Source organism: Leguminivora glycinivorella, chromosome 8 (assembly GCF_023078275.1).
Source record: "Leguminivora glycinivorella isolate SPB_JAAS2020 chromosome 8, LegGlyc_1.1, whole genome shotgun sequence".
In the NCBI taxonomy this organism is placed as follows: domain Eukaryota; kingdom Metazoa; phylum Arthropoda; class Insecta; order Lepidoptera; family Tortricidae; genus Leguminivora; species Leguminivora glycinivorella.
Genome location: NC_062978.1, coordinates 1333639 through 1360792, shown reverse-complemented (window position 1 = coordinate 1360792; position 27154 = coordinate 1333639). Strand labels below are relative to the sequence as shown.

Sequence of the window (27154 nt, the reverse complement as noted above, 5' to 3'; positions counted from 1 at the left end):
GTGTTAGGTTGACCGTGAGCGAACCAGAAACGAATTTTTAATGTAAATTGTATATGTCACTGTAAAAGCTTCCAGCGCGCTTCTATATATGGCACAAGTTTTTCATAGAACTTCCCCAAAACTTTTTAAATAATTTTATGATGAATGATTTTCTTAAACACAAAATTATGAATGTTATTAAATATTTGTATAGAATTTATGATTAAAATTTTTCGACTAAATGATTATTATGAACAGTGATAGTAGTACTATTGATAATAATGAAACAAAATTATGATAAGTAAAATTATGAGAAATGATCATTCGGAGCACAAATCGGTATAAACAATAATTTTATAACAAATAATTTTATATGAGCCAATATGGACCCTACTTTTCTACATAACAAACCACTAGCGTGGACTGACGCTGTTGGTAGCTTCTATTCGAGGGTATGTCTGATCCGTCTCCATTCCCACAGCGCCACTTCCTGGGCTATCGGAAGTTGTTGGCACATACTCCACAAACCCTCTTAGAACCCTCCTCCTCACAAACCCTCCATTTTCGTTGGTGCAAGTGGCCCTTAGACCGTTTTCACATTAACCGATCCGATATCGGATGTCGGATGGATTTCAATAGAAAAATCCAAGATGGCGCTTGTAATGTATGGGATATCGTTCCGACATCCGATATCGGATCGGATAATGTGAAAACGCACTTAGGCTAATAGAAGACACGGAGGACCGACCTGAAGGACTTTTTTTTAATACCACGTCGGTGGCAAACAGATATACCGTCCACTTGATGGAAAGCGGTCACCGTAACCTATGGACGCCTGCAACTAAAGGGGGTGTCACATGCGCGTTGCCGACCCATTAGAAACTTATTGACAAACACTTGTAGCTTGTGTGTCAGCCTGCAGCCCTTGCCCGTGTCATGTAGGAACGATTAATATGCAGGGCCAATGCTCTCATCCTAATTGTTTGTCTATTTTTTATCACGTCTTTAGATAAAAAAAAAACTCTTATAAATATCTGCGTACATTAGACCGACCTCGTAGTTACGCAAACTATCAATTCTTCTCAATTCACAAACAATGAGTAACCAGTCAATCATACCAGGTATCGACATTAATGCTCCTCAGGTACCCTTACCACAAGTGTGTCACCACTGCCTTACAGGCGAAGACATATATAATTTCCTATAAACATATAAAGTCTAAGATAAAACGTAACTCAGAACCATCAAGATAAATGCACGGTCAACTCAAACTAGATAGCGCTACCTTTGGTTGATTCTCGCTAATATTCATATACCTACGACAATTTTATTTTAACATATAATAAAAAGTAAATTACGACACAAGTAGGATCAGATTCGAGTTATGAATTTCTTTTTTGTACGTGTACCTATCGTACGTCGTTTTCAGTACAGCCGGCGTAGCCAAATGGCAATCGTCGACGCCAGACGCCAGTCTAGAACTGTCGCGCCAATACGCAAGAGCGATAGAGATAGATAGCTACGAAACGGATATTATCGTGAGCGTTTGTGCCATTCGGCTACACACACCGGCCCTCTGAAAGTTTCGACCTGACATGAAATGAACTACTTTGGGCACTAGTGCGGGCAAAAAACACTATCATCACATCATCATCATCATTTCAGCCATTAATCGCCCACTGCTGAGCATAGGCCTCCCTTCGTGTACGCCACTTATCCCGGTCCTGGGCTAATCTCATCCAGAAGTGCCCCGAACACCGAAGTGCAGTGAAAAAACACTATATGTACTGAAAAGAAATGTACTGAAAAACACTATATGTATCCTTACGAGCTCTCTTTGCTAGCAGAATGAAAAACTCTTAGTTTCACATGTTTCGTCTATATATATATATATAGACGAAACATGTGAAATAATATATATATATATACACCGTGTTTCACTTAACACTAAAAACCTGAAAACCGTTTGTTCAGAATCGAGAGTAGAATCGATTGAGCTATATCTTGATGGGGGTAATATTTTTATTTAAATTAGTATTATTAGTTATTTTTTATGTGCCTATTCTTTGTATTCGTAATACAACATTGTGTATATCGCATTGCTAGAGGTTGTTTACCTTTTTCAGTATTTAGGGGTAATAATACTGGCTGGTTACTTAAACGATTATTTTTTCCGCTAAGCTTTTGACGTTGTTTGTCAGTTTAATCTTAATGTTTATCATAAGTCATAACAAATTGAACACGTACCTAATTACAACCTTGTCATTTTGAATATTGGGTTTAAATTTGCTTACTGCAATTACTTGTCCAATTTGAAGTTTACTATGACAAAGCTTTAAAGTGTTTTACAGTGACATCTTAGCTGTCTATTGGTAAGCCTTATGTCGTTGCAGTAACGTACACAAATAAATAGTTTTATGGTTTATGATGGTAGTTAGCAATTATTTTATTGAGTGTAGAGCTAAAAAGTCAAGTAGAGCTGTACAGAAAATTAAAAATTCAATTTAAAAAAAGTAACCATCAGATTAAAAGATGAATACTCTAGATGAGTTTAAAAAAATAAAAATCAGTTGGGGTGTCTGAGGTTTTGAGTGATACCGGAAACACGTTGTATATTTGGTATGTATAGTTATATATATGTATATGTATTTGTAAATTATATGTGTACTTATGTTTAGTTTATTTAGTATGCTTTCTTTTATTTCCTTTGTTCTGATTTTACTGTTGAAATTGTAGCACCGCTCACAGTCTCTCTGCTTAGCCTCGAGGTTGACTGGTAGAGAATTCCTTAAAGCATTAAGTCCGCCTTTTTGTACTGCAAGATTTTTCTTTTGTGCAATAAAGATTAAATAAATAAATAAATAAATAAAAGTATGCTCGATATCAATGTTGACACTGTTAGCGTCTCGTGGTGAGGGCACAGCACATTGTATGTAAATAATTGCTCTGCAATATTGTTGTTACGTTTACGTTATTAAGTAAGCATTAATGAGTAACTCGTGTACTCCATCTGAGCCTCTACCGTAGGTTTTTACGTTTCAGAATAGGTACGTTACGATAGCGTAAACATTTAACATTTAGGGCCAGTTGCATCAACCACATTTGACAGACACATCATCGTTACGCAGCAGACGTCTATGGAACTTCCCATACAATAAAATTTAACGAACGCTTTAACGGTGACAGACGGTGATAGCTATGTATTTCAGTAAAATATTTTTTTTTTTTTTTTTTTAGTTTATTCAGTAAAATAAATATTATGCTTGTCATGTGTGGGTGCATCTCTGTAAAAGAGGGATCTAGGGTGACCATGCGCACAAACCCAAAAAAAAATATTTATATTAAAAATACCAGAGAAAAGCTAGAATTTGGTTGACAACTTGCACTGTAAGATTTGTCACTATCCCTATTGTAGATGTATTTTTAAAATATATGTCGTAACTGTATTGTTTCAGAGTAAACTTGAAAGAGGAGAGTTTCACCCTAAAATTCGTGGCCAACATGAGTGTGTCAGGAGTATACAACATCGACGGGCGAATCCTGGTGCTGCCCATTAAAGGAGACGGGGATTGCTTCATTGCTGTCGGTAAGAATACAATATTATATAATATACTATACTAATTTTCACCTAGCATGTTAACTCTTGAATCCTTCACAATGCTCCGGATTTTTTTTATTACTATAAATGGGTTTACTCATGGACACAGACTAGCCAGAGGCAAAGACGTGGCCTACGATGGAGTGAGGTCGTCCATCAGAAGATGCCTGTTCACCCTTGATTTGAAGGTAGTAGATAATATAGTAAGTAGTAGTACTACACTTTATTGTACAAAAATAAGAACACATATATTATAACAGGAAAAAAAAACTCACACATCATTTGAACAAAGGCGAATTTATCTCATTAAGGGAATTCTTACAGTTAACCTTAGAGCAGTTAAAGGAGAATTGGAGACTGTAGACTTTCTAAGCTAAACCTATACCTAACCTACCAACTAAAGCAATATAGAAGTTATATCATATAAATAAATACGTGAAGGTTGCCGGGTTGATGGATTCTAGTTTAGAACCATTGCTCCTCAGGTTTAATTTAAAGAAACCCCTGCTTCAGGAGACGCCCTCGGCGTAAATGATGAGTTAAAATAATATAAGTTATTTTTTTGTTCCATAGCCCAGTGTTTAGTCCATCACTTTCATTCAATGCCCAGTTCATTTTAGACTGACGCGCTGCTTCTGCGCGGCTCACGCCTCCCAAATGTCCGAAATACCCAATGGTTTCCAAGATGTGACCAGCGGACCGATTTTTGAGTCTCACGCGTTCGAATTCAGAAAATTGTCACTGAAAATAATAAGCAAGTCACAGTTTTCAACCGGTATTTTAGTGACAAAATCCCGTATGCGAGATTCAAAAATCGCCCTCCTGGGCTCGGATACCGGTAAAATTTTCAAATCGTTTTTCAAATCGTTATCATATACTTGCGGCAAAACCTAAAGCTTAAATTTCGTTGAAAGAAAATTTCGTTATCATATACTTCGCAAAACCTTTAAAAAAACAGCTATTTTTAAACCGGATGTTAGGAGAACGCTTTCATAAATATTATAGGACATTCTTACACAGATTGACTGAGGCCCACGGTAAGCTCAAGAAGGCTTGTGTTGTGGGTACTCAGACAAAGATATATATAATATATAAATAAATAGGTTATTTCATAAAGGTTTCGTTCGATTAACCGGTTTAGAACAAAGTAAACCGGTTTATTCCGCTGTGGTAGGTAATATTTACGCGGCGCCCTTGCGTCTCACCGCTCGTCGAATAAACCGGTTTATTTCGGTTAAAATAAGGTTCTCATAACGTTCGCGTTCTTTTCAAACTTCGGAGTAAAATCGAAATAAATCGGTTTTAACCGGTAAAAAATAAAGCGGTTCCGAGCCTTGGATGTGACAAAAAATAAATTAAATTAAAATTACTGTTTACAGATAACACTGAAGTAGAAATCAGCAGCAAACTGACCCCCGTGAAGGGCAAGACCGGAGAGCACCTGAAGCTTGTCACTCCCAACTACAAGTACCAGATCGAGAAGACCACCTTCCAGTTCAAGAACCTGTTCAACGGCAACAAGGAATTATGTGAGTAAACCTATTAACACGTCCTTTTCATGATCAAGTGACGCTTTTCCATATAAGACTACTATTGTCACTACTACTGTAATAGTACCTAAGTATAGTAACCCGCTTTTCTGCCGTATTAGGACCGTCTCTCGAAATCTGCGTTGAAAAAAATCATTACTCTATCTTCAAAAACCAGGGAGGAAATAGTCGGGAGCGTTTGTATGGAGAATGACCCCTCCTGTAGCGTCCTAAATTGTGGTATGGGCGATGAACTAATTACAGCTTAACATTCTAAATTTCCGGAAATAATTGTCATTATCAGGAACAATAATAAACATGTACAGTCAAGTGCAAAAATACCATCGAAATAATCGTCTCATAAATATGGTACTATACGCTCTTATTCTTATTACACCGGACTAAGATGCTATAGGACATATTTTGGAGTAAGATGTGTACACCCATATTTTTACACTTGACTGTACTTCCCTATTTTGAATAGTACGTTATATCTCTAGCAGGAAAACGGTACCTTCCTAATTCATCCATTAGAAAGCATCTTAGTCCGCTTGTTAGGCAGTTATTGGTCATTAACTTTATTGTTTAATACCTCAAGTACCTGTGGGTAAGTACTAAAATTAATGATTGCACTGATTGACATATTGTTCTTGGCCGAGTGTGACACTGAGAGCAGTAAAATACAAAAATACAAAATACAAAATCATTTATTCAGCAAATAGGCCACGGGGGCACTTTTACATGTCAACATTACAGAGTATTCATTAAAGTTAAACAAATGAAATTAATAGAAATATTAACTAAAAATATTAATCATAAGCAAAGTAGCTATACACTGATATAGAATTAGAGATGTATAAAGTCTCTAAATGTCATATTATTACTAACTATAATCAATACATAAAGAAAGTGCAAACAGATACAAAGATAAAAGAAATCTATAATACTTCAATAGTTGTAAAAGACTGAATATTACAAGTAAAAATATTATAATCAAATAATCCATGGAGATGTATAGCGTCTCCAAGAGTCAAATTTTATAAAATTAAAATATTTAAAAGTAAAAACCTTTGTAAATAATACAAAAAAAAATAAAAAATACAGAAAATGAACAGCTAAATTACACATTTCAAGAGATGTACAAGTCTCTAGTTGTCAATCATTAAAGAACAAATCAAGTTTACAAATAAGGGCCAATCAAGGTTACAAATTAAGTTTAAAAATATAATCAAAATCTCAGAGATGTATAAGGTCTCTAAGTGTCCAAAAAACTAACATTAACTTAATCAAACGACAACAAGGTCATTAAAGTAAGGAGTCTATTTTAAAATAAAATATAATCAAAATCTCAGAGATGAGAGAGAGAGAGAGATGTCCAAAAGCTAAAATTAACTAAATTAAACGACAACGTGATGGTCTCTAGTGTCATCCTTAAGACATTACTTACTTAAGTTTAATTCTTACAAGAACCGAATGTAGTGTCTCGCAATCCGCTCAAAAGTAAAGTTAAATAATCTAACAAAACATGTGGCCCAGGTAAGCTTGAACAGACCAGTCTCCACAAACAGCACCCGTTCACGAGTATGACGCGTATCTCAGCCATCGCGTATATACATTACACGTGACACCGTATATACATTAATACATTATTTTTACATGATACTTACACTTCCCCCTTATGGTGGCGATGGCGGGTTAAGAATTTCACCACCCCCTTTCCTCCCGTGTCGTAAAAATCGACTGTGGGATTTAGTTTTAAATATTTAAAATTGTGGTATGGGCGATGGGCTGGCACTAGACTATCACAATCATTTTTAACTTCTGATTAGCAGAAACGTCTGCAATTTGACCTTAATAGTGGAAAATTTCGCTGGCTTGGTTGAAGTTTTGGTGGCTCAGTTGGCAGAGCGCTGGAGTATCGATCCAGAGGTCGTGAGTTCAAGTCTCACCCAAGGCAGATATTTTCCACTTTTAAATTTATTCTAAGCCTATCACAATCATATTCTTTTCCCCTCACTAGCTCGGAAACACGTGTTTTGTCCTTTAATACCAGCGGATTATAATACGCATTTTATCCCACTAGTGGGTAAAGTAATTTGACCTTGAATAAAGTCAAATTAACTGCTTTTAAATTGATAAAAGTAGGTGAATCCAGTAATTAAGATGATTTACCTGTGGAACTACTGGAAGCAGTGATAAACGCATTTTTTGCGTTGTAGTTTCCTCGCTATAGTGAGGGGAAAAGTTTTGTGTTACACTCGGGTGCAAATGTATTTTACTTCTCGTGTGTTAAAAAACTCGCAAGTTCAGGATTCTATTCTCGAACCACTCGCTTCGCTCGTGGTTCAACTATAGGATCCTTTCACTTGCTCGTTTTTCAATTCCACACTCGGCGTTAAAATACAACTTTGCCCCCTTGTATAACAAATAACTATAATTGCGAAGAGTAGCACTGGCGCTTAAGCAGTTTCATTGCTTTGCCTACCCCATTTGGATTACATGCGTGAGTGTATGTATGTGTGTGTATGGGAATAGCGTGCAAAGTAAGTAGCACTTCACTTCATCATCATCATCATCATATCAGCCGAAAGACGTCCACTGCTGGACATAGGCCTCCCCCAAAGATTGCCACAATGACCTGTCCTGCGCCACCCGCACTTGATTATGTCAAAACATTTAACGGCCAAATGGTCCGTGAATGGCACTGTCAAACGTTGTACAATAGGTACCATCGGCAACACTGTTAGGTGTACCTTTGTAATCCTTATTGTACAAGGGCATAAAGTCTACCGATGGTTATTTAAGGGTGTTGATGTTAGTGTTAATACACCATGTGCAAAGATCTTATTATACATAATTATATCAATATGAATGAATAAGTAAAAAACTATGAAATGCGATATACCTACATCCATTGATAATCTAGTGATATTTATCACATTTGCGATTTCTTTCAAACCCTTTTTGCCAAGAGTGGCACTGAAACTTGAGTAGTTGTATGTGCTCTGCTTGCCCCTTCATGGGATACAGGCGTGATAGTATGTATGTATGTATTTATCAACAATTTCAATTCCTAGTAGTGCATAATATTAAAGAGATGCACAAAATCGTTTTTATACGCTTATCATATTGTTACATTACATCGAATTTCTTCTCTCTCATTTACGTTTTATTCGGCCTTACAGTTAGTATAATTCATACTTATTTATACATAAAGCCAATTTACATGTCAACATTATAATATAAACTTAAAATAACCCTTAAGAAATATTCCTTTAAGAATTAACAGTAGGTATGAGATGAGACATAAAAATATTGACGCGGAAATTGGTTCGTATAGGCCCAAGTACACACAGTATCAAGGTAGACTTGGTTATTATGTACTTACTATTTATAAGACAAATTAAGTAGTTCTGTGACCGGAGGCCGATTATTGTTTCACAATTTTGAATAACAATCTAATTTTGATACGACTGTCGTGTTCTTACGCGCAGGAATAAGTAGTAGTAGTAGTAGTAAACTCTTTATTGTACCTACAATTAATAACAAAAACATAGTACCTACTTAGTGTAGTGTCAATTAATAGTTATTTGTTTTACAAGGGGGCAAAGTTGTTGTTTAACCGCACGTGCCAATATTGATACCCGAGCAAGCGAATGATTCCAATATCTTGAGCGTTGCGAGGGTTTCAAGGCACGAAGGTTAAACAAACTTTGCCGCCGAGTGAAACACAAAATTTTTCACCACACCAACACGAACACAATACTGACTATAAAACATCAAACTAAATCAAATCTATTATCAATCTCTATCTATTAGCAATATTTATGATTCAAAATCATCATTTAAAGGTGAAATCTAGCAGCCAGATTAAGACATCGAGTTAAAATTTGTATGAAATTACTTTGCCCCCTTGTGGATAAAATGCAATTTTGCTATCTGTTTTCGAATAGCAAAGATAGCGTTTACCAGTTGGTGAAATGAAATGAAATGAAATGAAATATTTATTTTTCAAGTAGGCATATTACAATGCGCATATGAACGTCAAATAAAGCTACGCCGGCTCTAACCCTACGCCTCAGCCTCGAGAAGATTTCAGTCCCCCCTCAGTTGGGAGGGGGGTATCCACTATGGGACCGGCAAGAAACTCGGCGGGCAACTTCTTTTCAAAACATTACATCTTATAATTAACATGCATTAAATAACAACATACAATTTAACATGCAAAAGTATTCATCAAAGAATATGAACAGACTAGGTACTCTATGGAAATCAATTTCAATAAATTATATTATTGCTTAATAATACGTCGTTCTTCTTCAGAGAAAACATATCAAATTGTCATAGAAGAAAAAGATAATATGAATCTCAATATCATTAAATATGTAATTTACCTACACAACATAAAATATAAAATATTTGATGTGCTTTCTTATCTGAACTGTGTCCTCTATACATAATACAATTATTTTAATTGCTATTCGTTTTTTGTAGTTTCTGGTTCGGGCCATGCATGTTTGTCTGTCAAATAGTCCTCGACTCTGTAATAAGCCTTTAACATCAATGATTTTTTTAAGTAGTTCTTAAGAGCTGGGAGGGGTAATCTCAAAGCAGTGTCAGGTAACTTATTATAAAAATGAATGCATTGCCCAACAAATGACTTCTGTACTTTACGGACACGAAACTTCTTTATGGCAAGCTTATTTTTGTTTCTAGTGTTATAATTATGGATATCAGAATTCTTAGTGAAACAGTCTAAATTCTTAACAACATAAATTATACTATCATAAATGTATTGGGAAGCTACAGTTAAGATATTAATTTCTTTGAAGAGTTCTCTTACTGATTCACGTGTTCCTAAGTTGTAAATAGAACGAATGGCTCTCTTTTGTAATACAAAGATAGTCTGTATGTCAGCTGCTTTGCCCCAAACCAGAATACCGTATGACATTACACTGTGAAAATAACTATGATACACTAGGCGAGCTGTCTCAACATTAGTCAGTTGCCTGATTCTCCTAACGGCGTATGCGGCTGAACTTAATTTGCTTGCTAGTTTCTTTATGTGAGGACTCCATTGTAGATTTTTGTCCAATGTTAAACCAAGAAACAGTGTTGTATCTACCATCTCTAAGCATTCATCATTCAAAAGTATTTTTGTATCGATTGGTTTAACATTCGGCAGAGAAAATCGAATACATTTGGTTTTCTTAGAATTAAGAAGTAAATTGTTGACAGTAAACCACTGCAGTACATCAGCTAACGTGCTATTAATTACATTGTAATCCGTAGATTTTCGGTCAACATTAAAAAGCAGTGATGTATCATCAGCAAAAAGTACTATTTCACAAAAGTTTTTCACTATACATGGCAAATCATTTATATAAACCAAAAACAGGAATGGACCTAAAATTGAGCCTTGTGGCACTCCTAATTGGACTACAGTCCCGCTAGAGCGAGTTTTGTTAACAACTACTGTTTGTGTTCTATTGCTAAGGTAAGAAGACATAAAGTTTAGGGCATTTATAGACAAACCATAGTGTTCTAATTTCAAAATGAGCGTTCCATGATCCACATAATCAAAGGCTTTTGAAAGATCACAAAATATGCCAATTGCATCACAAGAATTTTCCCAAAAATTATATATATGTTTAATGAGTACCGAAGCAGCATCGGTCGTGGAACGGCCCCTTGTGAAACCGAACTGTTTGCTTGTAAGTAATCTATGTCTGTTGAAGTGTCCCAGTAGATCATTTAACATTAGCTTCTCAAAGACTTTACTTAGTACAGGAAGTATTGATATGGGACGGAAATTGGTTATATCACTCGAATCACCCGATTTAAAAAGCGGTATGACTTTGCTACATTTCATAAGATCTGGAAAGGTGCCTTGTGAAATTGAAATATTATATATTACGGCCAAGTAAGGTGCTATTATATCTATGACATGACTAATTACTTTAACTGATGTTCCCCATAAGTCTTCCGTTTTCTTTAAATTGAGTGACTTGAATGTTTTAACAATATTTACAGAGTCTACTTGACTAAATTCAAATGAATTATTACATTTCTTAACATTAGCACAAAGTAATGAATGGGCTTGAGCCGCAGAAGAATGTAAACATTTTGTGGTGTTAACGGCTATATTTGAGAAATAATCTTCGAATGCCGAGGCAACATCGCTGTTCGACACTATTTGTTGATTATCTGATACAATGTTGACTTGACAATCGCGTGATTTACATTTACCAGCTTCTTTATTTATAATACTCCAAGTTGTTTTCACTTTGTTGTCCGACACTTTCAATTTAGAACTAATAAAAAAATGTGTGGTGAAAATGACTTTTGAAGAACACTAGACTATTCATTGTGTTGTGTTACTTGTATTCCTCTCGGTGAGTAAGGTTGTTAGAGCTCAACGAGGGCGCGGAATAGTGAGCGCTTATAGCAACTCGGGAGTTAGTTCTCCGTAGCCTATGGACGCTTGCCACTTGACGAGCCGTATTTTTTTCCATCGAAACATTATTAAAACAGCGATGTTTCACAAATGGCGGGCAATTTATCTTGTAGAAATAAAACGTACCTACCTAATTGTTTAAGAATGTCACAAAAAGATGTGAATATGATATTGAGAACTTCGGTGTTTACACTGGGTAATATCAAGGATGATTTATAATATATTATAGGATTATAATCTTCATAGATTTAGATTTAGATTTAGATTTCTTTATTGGTAAATTTATAACCAAATTTACAGGTCAACAAAAATTTGTACATTACAATGTGTAATACAGTTCATAAACAATTTATATACTCTTTATTACAGTGTTACAACCAGAATAACATATATAAGCATAGGTATTATGGATTTTCGGGACAACGACTCCTTTTGAGGAACTCGTTGATGTTATAATAAGCAGACTCTAATAACATTTTTTTGAGTTTGCTTGTAAATATAGCATCGGAAGGTGATTCTTTTATGTCAGTAGGTACACAGTTGTATAGATTAGGGCCGACAACGTCCAGCATCGCACGGGCCTTCGCTAGCCGACGGCGAGGGGCACTAGTAGGTCACGTCTGCGCGACGGTCGATGGTTTATTTCGCCGTAGGTTTTATAATTTTTAGGTTCGAACGGACGAATTTGCATGCCGTTAATATGTAAACACAGGGCAGAGTCAGAATACGGTGCTTTTTAAATAACTCCTGCGCTGGGTGATCAGCTGGTTTTCGGTCAATAATACGTAAAGCCCTTTTTTGCATTTTGAACATCTTGTCTCGGCTAGCAGATGTCGCCCAAAGATCAACACCTTGTATTAAAATGGAGTGGAAATAGCCAAAATAGGCTTTTCTGACGTTCTCACTCGTTAAGGTTGGTGCCAATCTTGAGAGAGCATAGCACGCCGATGACAGCCTGTCACACGCGTGGTCAATGTGCGGTGTCCACGTCAGCCCGGAGTCGATCACGAATCCCAAGTATTTGGAGGAGTCCGTTTGGGGTACAGGAACGTTATCTGCTACTATATTAAGTGGTAGGTATTTTTTTCGCAACTTAAAGTGTACAATATTTGTTTTATTTACGTTGAGCAGCATACCGTTGGATGAGAACCACGAAGCCATTTGGTGCATCACTTGACATAACTTTAGTTTTAGAGAGTCTACATCTTCTGCGTTTACTATAAGACAAGTGTCGTCGGCAAACATTACGTATTCCGGCAAACATACTAAGAATCATACCTCATTTTTTAGCGCCACCTATTAAATACTATCATAACTACACTGATGATGCCTACAAATTTATTTTTTCAAAATGTGCATTGACGTGATATCATGATAATAAAATAAAGAAATATGTCATTTGTTCTTATAAAAAATAAAAACACGGAAAAATATAATTTTGGCCGCTTCCAGGCTGCGAAACAGCGCCATCTAGTTTTAAGCTTAAAAAGCCCATATATTTCAGGGGTACGCTTTCTTGTATGGGCTTTGTCGGTCCCATTATATTGTTCTTGGTAATATATTTATGTTATAATCAAATGAAATATTTATTTATAAAATTTCGTCAAGCATGCCGTCCCTTGATTGGCGCCCACGTCTAATGTCATATCAAAACAACGTGAAGCATAAGGTACATCGATCGGGCCAAATCTCGACTGGGGAGCAAAATGTAACTAGTCCATTTTTTCCATGTTTTATAATGTTTGCGTTATTAAATAGAGTGTTCACCGGTTATATAATTATGGTAGGCGTGTTCAGTGGATACATGTAGAAATCAACATCATATAGTGTAATAACGGAAAAAATGGATTAGTTACAATTGTCCCCCAGTCAAGATTTGCCCCGATGTACCTTAATCAAAATCCTACAACATAACCGTCTCCTTGAGGTTTCCCAAGGACTAAATACTGCATTCCGATCTCGTTGAAGGTCAAGAATGTCAAGATCATCCTTTTGGAACTACCTACCAATTTGAACTGCTTACATACTGGTTTATATCTTATACATCTTTGGTGCGGTTCTTTTTACTTTTATTTCAATAGTCCTCACAGAAGTCAAATTCTTATGTAGATCTTTTTAGTTATATTTGTTCTCGATTAAGCGTTGCGTATAGGTGAGAAGGTCAACTTTCTTGGATGGTGAAATAAAATTCCGAAATTACGTGCTTTTTCTTATAATGTTGAATGCTTAACTTAATCTACTTGTACATATATCGAGGATAGATGGGTAGCAGGGGACAATATATCGTGACGTAGGATGACGTCGGCGTATATCGCGCTCCGTATTGGCTGCGATAGGTATCACGCGACATATGTGGTTACATCGCTTGGACCAGAGATGGCGTTATGAGTCTCGTACGGAACATATTATTCTTACATGTATGTGTGTAGTTCTATAATATAGCTTTCCTGTCTCATTTATTAAAAAAATCGCAAAACACAAAACCACTTGTAATAGGTGCCGGACAAAATAAATAAATAAATATTATAGGACATTCTTACACAGATTGAGTGAGGCCCACGGTAAGCTCAAGAAGGCTTGTGTTGTGGGTACTCAGAGTACTCAGACAACGATATATATAATATATAAATACTTATTATACATAGAAAACATCCATGACTCAGGAACAAATATCTGTGCTCATCACACAAATAAATGCCCTTACCGGGATTCGAACTCGGGACCGAGGCGCAGCTGGCAGGGTCACTTCCGACTGCGCCACACCGGTCGTCAACAAAAGACATATATATTAAACTAGCTTTTGCCCGCGGCTTCGCACGCGTTAAATTCGACCTCCATACAAACTTCCACGCCCCATATTGGGGAAGTGGAGGGTTAGAAAGAGACAAAAAGTAGCCTATCTCACTCTCCATCCCTTCAACTATCTCCACCTAAAAAGTCACGTCGATTCGTCACTCCGTTTTGCCGTGAAAGACGGACAAACAAACAGACACACACACTTTCCCATTTATAATATTAGTATGGATGGATTAAAAATATCGTAAATATTTCTTTTCGGTTTTTCTATTTCATGCACTCGGTTTCGGGTTTTTAGTTTTATGCATTTAAAAACTACCTACTAAAATAATTGAAAACGAATGGTCAACACCACTTGATTCCCAATTCTCAAAACATTTGCATGAAATTAGGAAAATTAAATGCGGTGCAGGAAAATAGTGATTATTATCATTGTTATCAGATTTAGGTCAACAACCCATGAGCTTGGTTTTAATGTTTTAAAACTACCTAATAATAATTTACGACATTTACGTCATCAGAATGTTTAATGTTATGCCTAATGTGAAGGCTGTGAGAGCAATCATAAATACATAATGTTGGCCTTACCTCGCTCAAGGCCGGTTAAGGTCTAGCCTGGCGTATTCGGATTTTAATCATCATTTCTGCCTTGGATATGAAATGGATAACTGACACGTAGTTCACGCAACATGCAACAGATGGCGCTGCATTGCGAGACACATAACGTTCGACCGGCATCGTATTCTGAGATGGAGTGGAGGTGTGAGAGTGGAGCTGGGCCATTTTTAGGGTTCCGTAGTCAACTAGGAACCCTTATAGTTTCGCCATGTCTGTCTGTCCGTCCGTCCGTCCGTCCGTCCGTCCGTCCGCGGATAATCTCAGTAACCGTTAGCACTAGAAAGCTGAAATTTGGTACCAATATGTATATCAATCACGCCAACAAAGTGCAAAAATAAAAAATGGAAAAAAATGTTTTATTAGGGTACCCCCCCCTACATGTAAAGTGGGGGCTGATATTTTTTTTCATTCCAACCCCAACGTGTGATATATTGTTGGATAGTTATTTAAAAATGAATAAGGGTTTACTAAAATCGTTTTTTGATAATATTTATAGTTTCGGAAATAATCGCTCCTAAAGGAAAAAAAGTGCGTCCCCCCCCCCATTCTAACTTTTGAACCATATGTTTAAAAAATATGAAAAAAATCACAAAAGTAGAACTTTATAAAGACTTTCTAGGAAAATTGTTTTGAACTTGATAGGTTCAGTAGTTTTTGAGAAAAATACGGAAAACTACGGAACCCTACACTGAGCGTGGCCCGACACGCTCTTGGCCTTTTAAATTTGTCCACCCCACTTTTTTTGTATCATGGATATTTTTTACGCGATTCATACCCAGAATCGCGAGGTCTTTCTATCCTGATAGGAGAAAAAATATGTCCCAAAATTTCCATACATTTTTCAAATCTTCCATTCCAAAAAAGGGTAACGGAATGGGAAAAAAAACTTGGCACTTTTTTCTCCTATTAGGATTGAAAAAGTTCGCGATTCTGAGTGGAAACCACATACTAATTTCCAAATCCAAAAAAGTTGGGGGACAACTTTGAAAAAAAAAATGGCTTAGTTACATCTATCGGCTTACCTACAAGCTGAAAGCATGCACGTACGCAATGTTCATAACTAACAAGAGCTTTCCCATTCACATTGTGGGACTCAATGCTGATAGATGTGACTTCACCATAATTCGAGAAAGAGAATATCTTCTTCTCGCTCTCACGTATGAAATTCTTTATAGTCTGTGCAATGAGCTAATAAGGTGGCGCCATCTGTCATAACCTTTGAGTGTGCCTCCTCATTCGCGAAAGTAGATTTTTTCAAATATCCGCGATATATCCTGCCCTATAGGTGAAAAACTTAAGAAAGTCACCTGTTGTATGTGTGAGTGACGTGTTCGATTAGTCGTTTGTTTCAAGGGGTCAAAGTTGTATTTTAACTCCGAGTGTGGAATTGAAAAACGAGCAAGTGAAAGGATTCTATAGTTGAACCACGAGCGAAGCGAGTGGTTCGAGAATAGAATCCTGAACTTGCGAGTTTTTTAACACACGAGAAGTAAAATACATTTGCACCCGAGTGTAACACAAAACTTTTCCTCTCACTATAGCGAGGAAACTACAACGCAAAAAATGCGTTTATCACTGCTTCCAGTACAGGTTGTCATGTTGATTTCTCAGGTTATAATACGATACGGCGGGCCATATAAAAATGAGCATTATAACTTGAGCAATTGGGTTTAGGTTATAGCGTGCGCGAGCGCAAGTCAGTCACTGCCTTGTGGCGTAGTAGTGACGTCAGCGTCAAACTGACCGATAGCGATCGAACTATTTCGCGCAGGTTCTTAATGTCACCGTGGCTCCGCGGTCAACTGTTGGTCTACAGCGCAGATGATCGTCGGTTCAAATCCTGGCGAATGGCAATACTTTTTCCTTTATTTTTAGGGCGTTATTCCGCTTTTAAAATAGTAACGACATGCAAATAGCGAGTCATTCCAGATCGCATTTCAAGGTGTGCGGTTGTTACAATTAAACTTGTACCCGCCATGGAAAAATACAAATCAAAAATGTAATTTGTGCAGAGAAATGTATTTAAAGTGCAATTAAGGAAATATTACTTTGTTTTTGAAGTGTAATTTACAAGATCGATAAGGGGTAAGTCCTAGTGTATAAGCGTAGTTCATGTATACATTTTAATTCAGATTTCTTGAATGTTAGCTCAAAAAAACCCCATTTGTTTTAGCTTGTGGACATGCCCTTTAAGATCCGATGGACAATTAGAGATAGAAGTGCACCCTTATGGTTACGCTAGCCGAGGGCAGGATCAGCAGGGTTCCCAGACTTTGAGTTTAAATCCCTCTTGGCGCTCAACAAACCTTAGTTTACGTATTAGTCTTAAGTTTATTTTAGCAACTAGTTTACTTCTTTATTATGTTTTATGTCCTTAATCCGTCGTTTTATTGCTCATACCGTTTTCAATACGTAATAAATAGCGCCCAACGTTTTAAACTTACGGTGTTGCAAATACGGGTAACGGCGGATGACTGGCAAGTTTGAATAGTGTAACGAACATTTTGTTTGGAGGTGTAAGGTATTAAATTTCATTACTTAGGATTTGGTTTATGCAGTACTAGTGTTATTTCGCTGTGTTTTAGTTATATTCACGCTTTGTTTGATTTAATTGTTTATAAGTACTTGTGTGTACGGGTTGATGTGTTTTTATACTTTTAGGGTGTGTTAATTTTTAAGTAAGTTTTTCTGTTTTTTTTTTGTGCTAATAATTTGGTGATATTTTTTTTGTGATATAGTAATATATTTGGTAATTGTTTTTTTTGGTAGCTTTTATGGTTACAGTTAACGTGGATAAAAATATCAGACATCCGTTGTTAATTTTCTTTTGTGTTGGTAGTGTGTTATTATTATTGTGTGTTGGTTAAAGATTAGTACTTACATAAATTTTGGTAGATTTATCTTGCAAGATGGATCCGAACTATCTTTTGAAAGACGAACTGGAATATGAGCTAGAATGTCGAGGGGTTATTTTACAAAGTACGGTGCCGGTTTTAAAAAGGGTTTTGAAGGAATTGTTGATCGCGGAGTCGTCGGATGCTCCGGGGCACGAGGTTAAGGCACCAGTTAATAGTGTCAGATCTGTTAAGTCAGAATTGGATATTTGTACAAAGAAGCTAGGTATTTTGTCTAGCTACATTAGTGAGTTAGTAGGGAAGCCAGACAAAGCGTTGTTCAAAAGATTGGTGTCTAGATTGTACCATGTACAGAATAGAGTGAGTTTGATTGTAGAATTGGAGGACGACGAAGGGGTTCGGAAGGATGCGTTGGAGCAGCAATGTCAGGTTCTGTTAGAAAAATTAGAGGGTCAGGACGACGGCTGTGAGGATGAGCATTTAACGGCAGATGATGAGGCTGTTTTGCAACAGTCGTTAGGTGATTTGGGGGTCAAAATAGTGGAAAAGCTGAATATTGCAGGGCGCTCTACGGAGCCAGACGCAGGGTCTATACCAGAGAGTGGGAACGCTGTGAAGCTGGAGGATAATAGTGCTTCGAATAAAAGTGTTTACTTTGGTATTGGTCATAGGAATGAACATGTAGATACTGGAAGGTCTAGATTGTTGCGTTCTTCTACTATTGATGAAGAGTATCCAAAGCGGAAGCTAGTACCGTTATATCAATGGGGGCTTAAGTTTTCGGGATCTAATATGAGCATTGATGCGTTTTTAGAACGCGTATCAGAGCTTAGGGATGCCAGGAACGCTACAGACCAAGATTTATGGCGTTATGCTATAGACCTTTTTGAAGCAGATGCCTTGATTTGGTATAGGGCTAATAAGGAATTTGTCCACAGTTGGGAAGAACTGGTACTTTTACTGAAGAGATCATTTCAGAAGCCGTTCTATCAGGAAGAGTTGTTAGCGGAAATAAGAGCCAGGACGCAGGGGAGTGATGAGACGGTGGTGATTTACATTTCTATCATGCAAAATATGTTCAATAGGCTACCAAAAAAGTTACCGGAGCGTGAAAAGCTTAGCATATTGTTAAGGAACATCCAACCATATTATCAGCGGGCCGTGTGTAGGGATGAATTTTCTTCAGTGTCAGATCTGAGCAATGTTCTAAGGATTGTGGAGAGAACAAAAATTAGTTGTGACAGTTTTGTAGAACCGAAGAGCGTTAAGAACATATTAGAACCGGATTTAGCATATAAAGTGAATAACAAAGAGGGGAACGGGAAGGAAATTATGGAGATGGAAGAAGTTGCTGAATTGAACAGTAAACCGATGGCGGTCACTAGTAGGTGCTGGAACTGTAGAGAGAGTGGACACTTATTCCGGAATTGTAAGCTACCGAGACAAAGATTATTCTGCTTTAAGTGCGGTCGGTTTGGAACAACGACGAAAGATTGCACATGTAAGGGAAACGCGGTGGGGGGAAGTCAGAAATCTGCCCCGTAGACTTTCCCCAACAAAATAAAACTTCAGAGTGGCTGGATTGGCTCGGGGTAATTAAAAGTTATTTTTCGCATACAGATGATAAGCTATGTCCGGTGGTGATAAACAAAGAAGGGGACAACAGGTCTTATGTTAAGTTAAGGATTTTACACAAGGATTTTGTGGGGATGTTGGACAATGGAGCCATGCGGACCGTTATGGACAGAGGTTTGGCAAATACGTTGGCATCAATGGGGCTTAAAAGCTATAAGGTTGTACCAAAGTTAATAGCCACAGCGGATAAAACTAAGCATAGTATCTCAGAAATTTTCGATGTCCCTATACTATTTGATGATCAATTTAGGGTCATGTCAATCATGGTAATGCCAGCGTTAGGCCAGCCACTGATATTGGGAAAAGATTTTTTTGATGAGTTTGGGATAGAGTTGAAGTTCAGAGGGGAAACAAGTGAAATCATGTGCTTAGGGGACACCACAGCAAATCTCCAGTCATTATTTCTAGAGATGATTTGAGTGTGAACGCAAAACACGTTTAGCATGAGCCCAATGTTCTTTACCATGGCATTTATTAAACTGGCTCAGATAACCTACACTAAAAGAAATGTCGGGTCGCGTCAAAACTGCTAAGTACATGAGACTACCAATGAGTTGTTGGTAAGGTAATTCAGTATCACAGCACTCACCCTTATCTAAGTTCAACCTTTCCTCCATAGGAGTCTGAACAGTCTTACAGTCTGTCATATTGAACTTATGCAACAACTTGTCGACATAATCTTCTTGATCTAAAGTTATAACATTGTTTTCTTTATCAACACTAACATTCATGCCTAAACACTGTTTCACTTGACCAAGATCTTTTAATTTAAATTGTGAAGACAGTACCTGTTTCAAGCATTTTGTTTCTTCAGCGTTGTTTGAAAAAACAAAGAAATCATCGACATATAGAGCTACTACAGTCAAACCGTTATCGTTTTTCACATATAAACAAGGTTCTAATTTAGACCTTGTATAACCATGCTCGGTTAAACAATCATCTACCCTCCTGTACCACGCTCTTGAGGATTGTTTGAGCCCATATATGGCTCGCTTCAACTTAAGTACCTGCCCTTTACCTACAGGCGAAGGAAAACCTTCTGGTTTCTCCATATAAATATCCTCCTCAAGGTAGCCGTTCAGGAAAGCAGTGGTCACATCTAAATGACAAATATCTAAGTTCAACTGCACAGAGAGAGCAAATAAAAGTCTTAAAGTTGTATGCCTTACCACTGGCGCGAATGTTTCCTCATAGTCCACTCCATACTTCTGAGTATAGCCCTTGGCTACTAACCTGGCTCTGAACCGCACATTGCCCTCACTATCATACTTCTTTTTAAGCACCCACTTGCACTTTACCACACTAGAGTCTTTTGGAATACTGACAAGCTCCCAGGCCTGGTTTTCTTCAAAGCTATTCAACTCTTCTGCCATAGCTTGTCTCCATTGCTCTTTCTCTGGTCCGCGTAAAGCCTCAGATAGTGACAGACCACTGGCATCGTCCCTCGGGCTAGCGTCTGAACAAAGATTTGAAATTCCATACCTTTCAGGAGCTTTTCTTTGTTCTGCTGTTCTCAGGACTGGCCCGGTTCTCTCAGGAGCAGGAACATTATCCGGAACTGAAACACTTTCCGCTGTGGTATCTGGATCCTCATACTCACTAGGATTGATCGAATCATATGATGTATCAGTTAAAGTTCTGGAATTATCTGGACTCTCATCCCCCACTGAACTTTGACATCCTACCTCAGCTTTCTGTATCTGTGGTTGAACTTCAATTTGACAATATGTCACTTTATTTTCAATAATTTTAACATCCCTTGCTGTAAAAAAGGTTCTCTTTTCTGGATCAAATAGTCTATATCCTTTGACCCCTTCTGGGTAACCCATTAGGATAGCTTCTTTAGACTTCTTCTGCCACTTCAACCTTTTCTCTTTGGGAATGTGGACCATGACAGTACTGCCGAAAATCCTTAGATGGCTCAGGTCTGGCTGTGTCCCTGTCCACATTTCAAAAGGAGTTTTGTTGTTCAAACCTGAAGCTATTGTCCGGTTCCTTAAGTAAACTGCACAATTACACGCTTCTGCCCAGAACTCTGTGGGTAGCTCAGCATCAAATAATAAGCATCTAGCTTTCTCACAGACCACGCGATTCTGCCGTTCACATAATCCATCTTGTTCGGGTGTATAAGGATTTGTCCTTTGATGCAGTATCCCATTTAGCTTCAGGAACTCGTTGAACTTCTTACTGCAAAATTCAAGACCATTATCACTTCTTATAATCTTAATCTTTTTGTCAAGTTCATTTTCAACTCTAGCTTTAAACTCTTTAAAACAATCAAGAGCTTGACTTTTCTCCTTCAAAAAATAAATAAATGCCATACGACTATAGTCATCCACAAATAGCAAATAATATCTTGATCCTCCAAGAGATTTTACTTCCATTGGACCAGCTATATCCATGTGAATAATATTTAATAAATCCTGACTTCTGTTGCAATTATTAGGAAATGGCAGTCTGCACTGTTTGCCTTCACAACATACCTTGCAATTACTGATGTCTATCTTGCCGCCAATACTGTAGCCTTGCACTGCATCCTTCATTTTCGCCATGTAGGAGCCATTAACATGTGCGAGACGTCGGTGCCAAGTCTCGGCAGACACTGCCATAGCAACGTTGGTCGTATCTTCTGGCATATTCAATTTGTAAACGCCATTTGTCAGAGCGGCCGTAGCAACATGCTGTCCACTTCTATTGTAAATCTTACAATCCTTTTTAGTGAAGTCCACTCTGTTCCCTTTCTTTATCAGTTGGCTGACCGATAAAAGGTTTGTAGTTAAACTCGGTACACATAGAACATCTTCAACTGTTATGTCGAATTCACTATCTGGAGTCACAGTCGCAATCTGTACGTTTCCGGTACACAACACAGGCAAACATGCCTTATTTGCAACTATAATTTCACTAGTTGCCGGCTCGTACGATGCATTCATAACCCAACATTCGTTTGGTGTTAAATGGGTACTAGCGCCACTATCAATATAGTACTCGTCTTTCTTAAAATCGGCACTTAAAAACACAGCACTGAATGCATGAGACTGTTTCCGTATACCAGTTTTATTTTTAACTGAATTCTTTTCGTAATTCGGGCATTGATTTCTATAATGACCCGATTCTTTGCATCTGAAACAATTGACTTTGACATTTCTGACTTTTGTTGTCATTTCGCCGCCATCCTGTTTACCACAGACAAATTTCGTTTTGTTTTTCTTGTTATGTTGGTAACTTGACGTACTCGCGAATGCATTCTCAGTCTCGTTCCCATTCCCTGTCAAATTTGAATTTTTCTCTTCCATGTCTAAAAGCTTTGTTTTGATGGCGTCTGTCGTGATGGAAATGCCGGAATGCTCTATTGCCATAATCATCGGGGAATATTTCTCAGGCAAACCTGCTAATAATAGCGAGCCGATCCACTCATCACTAATGGCAAAACCTGTGCCACTTAATTTCTGACCATTTTCTACCATTTTTGTTACGTATTCTGTCATCGAATTTGAATTTTCGAGCCTTATGGAAATTAAATTTCGTAACAACGTAATTCTTCTGGCGAAACCAGAGTCGTCAAATAAGCTTTTGAGTTTTGTCCACAATTCAAACGTAGTTTTGACACCTTTTACATGGACATACAAGGAAGGGTCGATAGTCAAAATCAATTTCGCACGGGCTTTTTCGTCATCTGCAACTTCTGTACCCGTAGCTTCTGGCTTACGCGTAACAAACTTCTGCGTGCCTTCTAGGATAAGAAAATTCTCTGCTGCGAAAACCCACTCACAATAATTTTCTCGGCCACGTAACTTGGGCACATTCGCCACATAGTTTGGTGACGACATCTCCGGAGATTAGTCACAGATCACTTCACAATATAAATAAATAACACAATACACTGTAAACTGCAATCTAATACTTGACTAAACCCCCCGTATTGATCAATAAAATATACCCATAACCTATTGTTAATCAAATACGTGTAAATGCTCCGAAGATGATTTATTGAGTGACAACTAGAATACAATGTCATGAACATCATGTCATATTTAAAATTATATTTAGAACATTGCATTCCTTATTCAAACATACACTGTAGATGGCGCTGCTGGATATTAAAAAAAACAACAGAGTGTGGAACAGAAAGGAAAATTAGAGCTTGTGATACAAGGGATGGAAAATGAAATTGGTAGGGGTTTGGGTCGCACAACAATTTTAAAGCACAATATTGATAATTTCTCACCAGTCATTAAAGCTCAAATAGAAAAGGAGTTGGATAAGATGCTGGCGGAGGATGTTGTGGAGCCTTCGTATAGCTCATGGTGTTCACCGGTGTTGATAGTAAAAAAACCTAACGGTGAAAATAGGCTTTGCTTGGACAGCAGACAACTCAATAGGGTAACAAAACGAGATACTTATCCTTTGCCACGGGTCACAAACATTCTTGACAACTTACGCAATGCCAAGTATTTAAGCACCATCGATCTAAAGTCTGCGTTTTGGCAAATTCCCCTGGATGACAAAAGTAAGGAAAAGACAGCGTTCGCGGTAGGGGGGCGGGGATTATTTCATTTTAAAGTAATGCCATTTGGATTGGTTAATGCGTCTCAAACGCAGCAGAGACTCATGGACATCCTGTTTCATTCCAATGAAGATAAGGTTTGGGCGTACTTAGACGATATAGTAATTTGTTCCGCGTCGTTTGAAGAACATATAGAGCTCATAAAAAAGGTCATAGAAACTCTAAAAAAGGCAAATTTGACAGTAAACGTGGACAAATGTAAATTTGCTCGTTCGGGGATGCGTTACTTAGGTTACCTAATTGACAAAGATGGGCTTAGGACAGACCCTGAAAAGGTGGCTGCAATTATCAATTTCCCTAGACCGCGAAATTTCACGGAATTGAAAAGATTTATAGGACTAGCTAGTTGGTACCGAAGATTTGTAAAAGATTTCGCGGTAATTGCAGCTCCACTTCATGACCTGACAAAAGGTAAAAGGAAGAAATTAGTATGGTCTAAAGAGGCAGAGGAGGCATTTGTTAGACTTAAAACGCTCCTTACCTCTGCACCGGTAGTGACTTGTCCCGATTACACCAAACAATTTTTTATTCAGTGCGATGCATCCAATAATGGTATTGGCGCGGTGTTGTGTCAGAAAGACGGGGAGGTGGATCAGCCTATTGCTTATTTGAGTAGGAAGTTAAATGACCGAGAAAAAGATATTCCACATCGGAGAGGGAACTTTTAAGTATTGTCTATGCAATCGAAAAATTTAGACATTACATAGATGGGGTACATTTCACGGTCGTCACCGATCATAGCGCGTTGCAATGGCTCCATAAAATGAAAGATCCACATGGCAGGTTGGCAAGGTGGGCCATGAAGTTGCAGCAGTTCAGTTATGACATTATCCATAGACCTGGTAAGAGCAATGTAGTTCCCGATGCATTGTCCAGGGGTACAGATAGTTGTGATGTTAAGGAGGAGATAGATACCTTGGAAATCTTAGAACGTCACAAAGATGAGTGGTATCGGTCTAAAGAAAAGGAGTTACAGGATAATGTATCACCAGAGTGGAGAGTTTTGAATGGTTTACTATATAAAAGGGTAATATTAAAATCATTTCCTAACGCTGAGGAGATTTGGAAATTGTATGTACCAGAGCCATTGCGAATCAAGGTTTTGAAGGAGTGCCATGATGACGTAACAGCGGGTCACCTAGGAACTCGGAAAACGTATCTTAGGATAAAGCAAAAGTATTTCTGGCCGAACCTATTGAGAGATGTGAAGCAATACATCGGAAAATGTGATTGTTGTGCTAAGCATAAGGTTTCACAACAGGGTCCACTAGGGTACATGGGGGGTCATAGAGAAGTGACGCGTCCTTGGCAAATAATCTCATTAGATTTGATGGGACCTTTTCCAAGAAGTAAAACGGGTAATACTATGTTGCTGGTAATAACTTGCTGGTTCAGTAAGTTTGTACTGCTATTTCCCTTAAGAACAGGTAAAGCTGAAAAGATATGTGACATAGTAGAAAATCAGTTTTTGTTATATGGGGCACCAAAGGCAATAATATGTGATAATGGGCGGCAATTTTGTTCGCAACTTTTTAGGGAGTTAGCAGATAGGTACAACAGTAAATTGTGGTTTACTCCTAATTATCACCCTCAGAGCAACCCCACGGAAAGGGTGAACAGAGTAATAGGTACCATGATCTCGATGTACGTCAAGCCAGGAAAACACAGCATGTGGGATGACAATTTATCAAAAATTGGACATGCTATAAGAGCGTCGGTACATGAGACGACAGGCTATTCACCTTCATACCTATTCCTAGGCAGAGAGACATCTGTTCCCAATGTTGATAGACCTAACTCACTACCTTTGTTACAAGGTCTGGACAATGAGTTCGCGATAAACGTTACAGATTATTTAAAGGAGCAAGAACAGAGGCATGACATATATACGTTGGTGCAACAGAGGTTACGAGTAGCCCATGAGCAAAGCCGGAAGTGCTATGATAGGAACCGCAAACCATGCAGTTTTAAGGTGGGAGACATGGTGTTGAAGAGAACAAAATTGTTGTCCAGTGCACCTAATAAATTTATGGCCAAGTTAGCTCCAAAGTTCGAGAAGGCAATCATAGTACATAAGCTTTCTGACACAGTATTTCGTTTGAACAATGTTTATGGCAAATGCGTGGGTATCTGGCACGTGAAGGACATGAAACCGTTAGTTCGAGAATAAAAAAAAAAATGATAGGTACATTTTTTTTTTAATTGAGGAAGGGGGAATATGTCATGTTGATTTCTCAGGTTATAATACGATACGGCGGGCCATATAAAAATGAGCATTATAACTTGAGCAATTGGGTTTAGGTTATAGCGTGCGCGAGCGCAAGTCAGTCACTGCCTTGTGGCGTAGTAGTGACGTCAGCGTCAAACTGACCGATAGCGATCGAACTATTTCGCGCAGGTTCTTAATGTCACCGTGGCTCCGCGGTCAACTGTTGGTCTACAGCGCAGATGATCGTCGGTTCAAATCCTGGCGAATGGCAATACTTTTTCCTTTATTTTTAGGGCGTTATTCCGCTTTTAAAATAGTAACGACATGCAAATAGCGAGTCATTCCAGATCGCATTTCAAGGTGTGCGGTTGTTACAATTAAACTTGTACCCGCCATGGAAAAATACAAATCAAAAATGTAATTTGTGCAGAGAAATGTATTTAAAGTGCAATTAAGGAAATATTACTTTGTTTTTGAAGTGTAATTTACAAGATCGATAAGGGGTAAGTCCTAGTGTATAAGCGTAGTTCATGTATACATTTTAATTCAGATTTCTTGAATGTTAGCTCAAAAAAACCCCATTTGTTTTAGCTTGTGGACATGCCCTTTAAGATCCGATGGACAATTAGAGATAGAAGTGCACCCTTATAGTTACGCTAGCCGAGGGCAGGATCAGCAGGGTTCCCAGACTTTGAGTTTAAATCCCTCTTGGCGCTCAACAAACCTTAGTTTACGTATTAGTCTTAAGTTTATTTTAGCAACTAGTTTACTTCTTTATTATACTTTATGTCCTTATTCCTTCGTTTTATTGCTCACACCGTTTGCAACACGTAATAAGGTGACTTTCTTAAGTTTTTCACCTATACCGGTCTAGCCGAAATAATAATAGGTAGTTGACGTAGTCGCTAGAC

General features: G+C 37.8%; 2 protein-coding genes and 1 long non-coding RNA gene across 3 annotated transcripts in view; all 3 read left to right on the top strand.

Annotated features, from left to right (window-relative positions):
* The window catches only part of LOC125228478 (circadian clock-controlled protein daywake-like), a 46486-nt gene that overhangs the window by 18324 nt on the left and 1008 nt on the right, over positions 1-27154 (top strand). Inside the window, exons 3-4 of the mRNA XM_048133040.1 lie at positions 3435-3565; positions 4957-5106. Coding sequence (XP_047988997.1) covers positions 3435-3565; positions 4957-5106 — 281 coding nt within the window. The remainder of the gene's footprint in view (positions 1-3434; positions 3566-4956; positions 5107-27154) is intronic.
* On the top strand, positions 16575-19846 carry LOC125228475. Its single transcript, XM_048133038.1, has 2 exons — positions 16575-17062; positions 17151-19846. Exon 2 carries the CDS (start codon positions 17887-17889, stop codon positions 19375-19377), a length of 1491 nt encoding a protein of 496 aa, XP_047988995.1. The 5' UTR covers positions 16575-17062; positions 17151-17886; the 3' UTR covers positions 19378-19846.
* Positions 25188-27038, top strand: LOC125228479. The gene is made up of 2 exons (XR_007177288.1): positions 25188-26746; positions 26835-27038. It is a non-coding gene; the product is annotated as an uncharacterized LOC125228479 (long non-coding RNA).

Bases quoted from the DNA above. Each gene is read 5' to 3' on its own strand.
- LOC125228475 (XM_048133038.1), top strand. From the start codon at position 17,887: ATGGATCCGAACTATCTTTTGAAAGACGAACTGGAATATGAGCTAGAA.